At 43.1% G+C, this 5,000-nt stretch overlaps 1 protein-coding gene across 5 annotated transcripts in view; it reads right to left on the reverse strand.

Moving 5' to 3' along the window:
- The window catches only part of plxnb3 (plexin B3), a 151,173-nt gene that overhangs the window by 6,691 nt on the left and 139,482 nt on the right, over positions 1–5,000 (reverse strand). For all 5 annotated transcript variants that reach the window (XM_063208731.1, XM_063208734.1, XM_063208730.1 and 2 more), the window contains 3 exons: positions 4,676–4,763; positions 3,514–3,680; positions 2,776–2,936 (listed from right to left, as the gene is read on the reverse strand). In XM_063208731.1, the coding sequence (XP_063064801.1) occupies positions 2,776–2,936; positions 3,514–3,680; positions 4,676–4,763 (416 nt within the window). The remainder of the gene's footprint in view (positions 1–2,775; positions 2,937–3,513; positions 3,681–4,675; positions 4,764–5,000) is intronic.

Consider the following 5,000-nt stretch of genomic DNA (forward strand, 5'->3'; position numbering starts at 1 on the left):
GTGTGTGTGTGTGTGTGTGTGTGTGTGTGTGTGTGTGTGTGTGTGTGTGTGTGTGTGTGTGTGTGTGTGTGTGTGTGTGTGTGTGTGTGTGTGTGTGTGTGTGTGTGTGGCTCTGGTGGAGAGCTCCAACACACACTGAGGTCTGGGAGACTGTAGCGGGATTGCATTTCTCCAGTCAAAAAATAATCAGAGCATTTATTGCTTCAATATCAATGGCAGCTCACATTGAGGAGTCAGAGGACATATAATAGACTATATTGATGCTTCAGAGCTCACCAGAAAACATTTTTGAAGGAATCTGTTATTGAAGCAATAAATGCTCTGATTTTTTTTGACTGGAGAAATGGAATCCTGCTACAGGGCAAGAGCCAGGCAATGGATGAAAAGGATTAGGAGACGCACTCCTGTCAGACACGCTATCTGCACCTGTTCAAGAATAACCTCTCTGAGACTGCACAGTAAAGCAGTGCAGTATTTTTTTAAAACATTGAAACAATGTTGTTCATCGACTTAAAAGTGTGAAAGGTCCTTTCAATTCCATTTCGCCGCCTCCATCCAAGCTTGCACCTTCCACACTTGACAAAGGCAAGATGAGGAGGAGGAGGAGGAGGAAGAAGAGGAAGAGGAAGAAGAGGAGGAGGAGGGAGACATCGAGAGATGGAGTGATTACAGAGATCACTTCACACCTCAACATTTCAACACCTACCTCTCGTACCTCTTAAATGGGCTATCGCCACTTGTTCATCAGAAAATGTCCTGATACTTACGAAGCAACACTAAGTAGTTTTTATTTTATTTATTTAAAAAAGCTTAAAACGGTTGAAAGGTTCCTCTGAATTCGCTTTACTCCCACCCTTCACCCTCGCTCCTTCCATCCTCGACATAACTCTTATCGGTATGAAATCCATTAAAATCCCAAATAAGCTTACACGAGTGCACTTAAACCTGAATATGTAATAACATCTTCGTTTTGCATTTTGAGTGTAAGAGTGTGAAAAAAGAAACATCCCGTTATAAGGAACCAGGTGTGGTTTGCTTATGTGTATGCTGTTCAAGGTATGTGTGACCGCACAAAGCCACATGTCATTCACCATAGCTGACAATACTAACGCATTAAAATCACAGTTAAACTGACATCAGTTTAACATTAGTGTCTGTATGCTGCATATGTAATTACAACAAAATGTGTAATACATATGCAGAGTAGAACCTATATGAGAAAAAAATGTGAAAATGTGAAATATATAAAAAATCATGACCATCATCATAAGGTAATAAAAAGGGTTTGTGAATTCACATGCTATTCAAGGTATGCGTCACAAACCTTTTCGATCGCACAGAGCCAGACACTTCAACACATATGACAGACTGACAGTCTACAGCAATAAATCAGGGCAGTGAATAATGTCTCACTACACTAGTGTCGTATCGAGTTTGATTTACCGCATGGCTGCGAGTGAAACATCAATCCTGCCTATTCAAGGGCACGCAGGGGCATGTCACAATCCTGTTTGAGCAGAGATGTGTTTATGCCGCATCCATCATAAGTGACATTATTTTCAAGAGATACGCCATAAGGGCGTAAACAACAAACGTGTTGCATGCGGTGGGCGCCTTGAGAAGTTTCGCCTCGGCAGAGATGTGTGTCGTTAAAAAGCCTAAACTAATGTATGTGTGGGTAAGTCACGGCCTAGTTTTTCCACTCCTTAAGATTTTGCCGTAGGCAACAAATGTGTGTGGTACAGTTGGGGCCTAGACAACAGAGTTTAGCAGTGGTAAGCAACTTTACTTCTTTTTTTAGCTTGAATATGTATCATTTGAAGGGCTTCATCTGTCCATCCAAACTCACTCAAGTTAACTTTTTGACAAACATGATAAATGGATAGTGGAAAAAGAAAGTCGAAAAAGAATCATCAGAGAGCCTATTGCCTAGTTTTGCCTCCTCAAAGCTATTCCATAAACAAGCACGTGAGGGTACAGTAGTGCCTAGTTATGTTTCATCTCAGCTGTAAACCACAAACATACTGTATGTGGTATATAGTCTGTGGGTACATTGAAGATTCTCCTTCATCCAAGCAATGTTTTCCAAAGAGTTTAAGTTGTCAGTAGCTGGACAACTTCTTTGAGTTTCTTTGAGAAGTAGTCCAGTTGCTTCACTTACAAGTTAAGTCCTAGTGGCATTTCTCCTCACTTCACACTTCAATTTGTTTGATGTCGACTTTCAAAGGGAGGCACCTTTCAAGGACAAGGTGGAGGTCATTTGTGGTTTCAATCTTTCCCTACAAATTGGGACAGCACTTGAGTCTTTGGAGTGTGTAACAATTTTGCACTTTAAGCACTACTGCACTTTTCTACTCCTCCACACGCACGCACGCACGCACGCGCACACGCACGCACGCACGCACGCACGCACGCACGCACGCACACACAAACAACTCTATGGTCACGGCATGTTTTACTTTTAGTAATTTTATGGATGTGAAAAATAAAACTTCTTATATCCTTGTGTCGTTTGCTTCTCCTGAGATCACCTGTTGGTTTTCCGGATGTATAATATACGGTGATATACCAGTAAGTAGTGTGATATAAGCAGTGTGTACTCTTCTCCTGATCTCACCTGTTGGTCTTCCTACTATATAATATAGTGTGATATAAGTGACGTGGTATAGTCATTGTGTAGTTTGCTTCTCCTGGTCGTACTGGTTGATTTTCCAGATGTATAATACTATAGTGCGATATACCAGTAAGTAGTGTGTAATTCTCTTCTGGCCTCACCTGTTGGTCTTCCAGATGTGCACGGTCTCAGGGTCGTCGATGCCGTGCTTCTCCGCCATGTCGTCCAGGAAGTCGAAGAAGAAGCGCACGGCGATGGGCGGCGGCCTCTTGGTGCTCAGGATGGCCACAAACACGTCGTCCACGAACTTCTGCAGCGTGCCCTGTGGAGGAGGAGCAGAGTGGTGAGTCTCATATCCCACATTATCATAACATAAATAGGGAAAGTCTGGTGCGGCACAGATGTCTTTTGTTTCTGTGTATTTGTTTTTTTAGCAGTGTATTATAAGACTAACATTACAAAGCAGCACATTCTAGCTGTAGGAACAGACCACGGGTGGTAAAAGTGTTAAAAAGCTGCCGATTCCCGCCTGGACTGAAAAGACCAGGGACGGTGTAAGTTTCGACCTTGTTTGATCTGGGCGAGAGACCAGCCGAAGCTTGTGTTTAGAAAAATGTTGACATTCCATTGGAGCCTGCCTGCTAATGCTGAACCGTGGAATAGCTCGTTACAGATTTTTCATTGAAGTTCAACTTCTCTTTTGACGCCTTTGACGCCAGAACAGCTTCTGCAGCTTTCACCACTTGCTCTTCCATACAAAGACAATTAATTCTGCCGCTTTTGATGCTTTTACCGCCTGTGTCTGTTCCTACAGCTATACTAACGGTGGTATCGAACCTTTAGCATGCTAATGCACTGCTAAATAAATAAAAAAAGTGTGATTGTGTGCGTCTCTTTACCTTCATGGACAGCAGCCTGGTGAGGTAGATCTCGGGGATGGCCTTGGCTCGCTCCCGCTCCCTCATGCTGCTCTTGCGGTGTTTGGGGATCTCTGGGTCCTCGCTGGACTTGATCAGGTGCCACAGCCTCTGGCCCTCCTCCTCCTCCCCCTCCAGCATGGGGGTCTCTGTACAACACACAATACAGGAAGGCAGGCAAAGTTAGTAACTTCACAAAACATTCAGCATAATGTCTGGACTATAAGCCGCGCTCACTCAAAAATTAAGAAGAAAAATGTAGTTGCCTATTACGTGCCTCATCTCTGTAGACGATATACGTAGGTGTCTACATTGTAACGTGGGATATTTGCAAAACATTAGCTCCCTTCCCTTCACTTCCTGCTTGTCACACATAAAAATCTATACATTGGCTACATTGTGGTATAAGTTGCCGGGCTCAAGGCATGAATAAAAAAGGAGCGTCTCATAGGCAGGAAATTCTAAGTAGATACAGTGTACCAAGATGCACAAAACACAATATATGGAACAAAACAAAACAAATAATCACAAATTGACAATGATTAATTAGACAAAATGACCAAGAGGGAAACACACAGCGTTTTCAGCTCCACGCATATCATATGACTCGACAGGATTGATTACTTAATTTGAAATCAATTGATTTATTGATTTAATTCAAAGTAAACGTGTCATTGTGATATGATTACAGCGTGATGAGAAGTGTCACTCAAGTCCAATTAACGCTCAATAAAATAAACCAGGAAAGACCAGAAAAAAGGACACTCCTACACAGCAGTGGTTCTACCCATTTGGGGCCCTAGGCAAAATATAGACATGGAGACCTTTTATATTACATTTGCTTGTATTTACCTTGGGTGGGACGCCCTACAATGAGCAACTTTGGTGGGGCCCTAGGAAACTGCCTAGTCTGCTTATAGGTAAAAACGGCTCAGCCCCTACAAAATTACAGCTTGTGTTTGTAATGATAAGCCCATACAAAGTGCTGAAGAGAATAATTTCCTTATCCTGATGAACTGCTGCATAAACTTGGACTACAAGCTCAAGCTGTGACGGTGAGTCATGCTGAACCTGTGAGTCACCTGGGTATAATTATTAAGTGGTTGCTATTTGGAGTTCAGTGAAGAAAAGACTTGCGACTTACTTTCTCCGGTTTGGAAGACTTGATTGACGCCCATGACAACAGAGCTCTGGGAGCGAGGTATGAGTGCTACTGTGGCTAAGTCTGGGACCTGGAGAAGACAAGAGGAGGGGAGGAGACGATATGAGAGGAGAGGAGAGGAAACGAGAGAAGAAAAGACGAGTGGAGGTGCCAAGAGGGAAAAGGGACAGAAGGGAAGGACAGAACAGAAGAGAGATGAGGGTAGGATATTTACACCACAGGAAGTGATTATAGGGTGGAAGAGACGGGAGGAGAGAAGGATAGACGTGTGAGAGATGCAGTGGTTAGAAAGGACACAGCAAGAAAT

This window comes from Engraulis encrasicolus, chromosome 10 (genome assembly GCF_034702125.1).
Source record: "Engraulis encrasicolus isolate BLACKSEA-1 chromosome 10, IST_EnEncr_1.0, whole genome shotgun sequence".
NCBI lineage: Eukaryota > Metazoa > Chordata > Actinopteri > Clupeiformes > Engraulidae > Engraulis > Engraulis encrasicolus.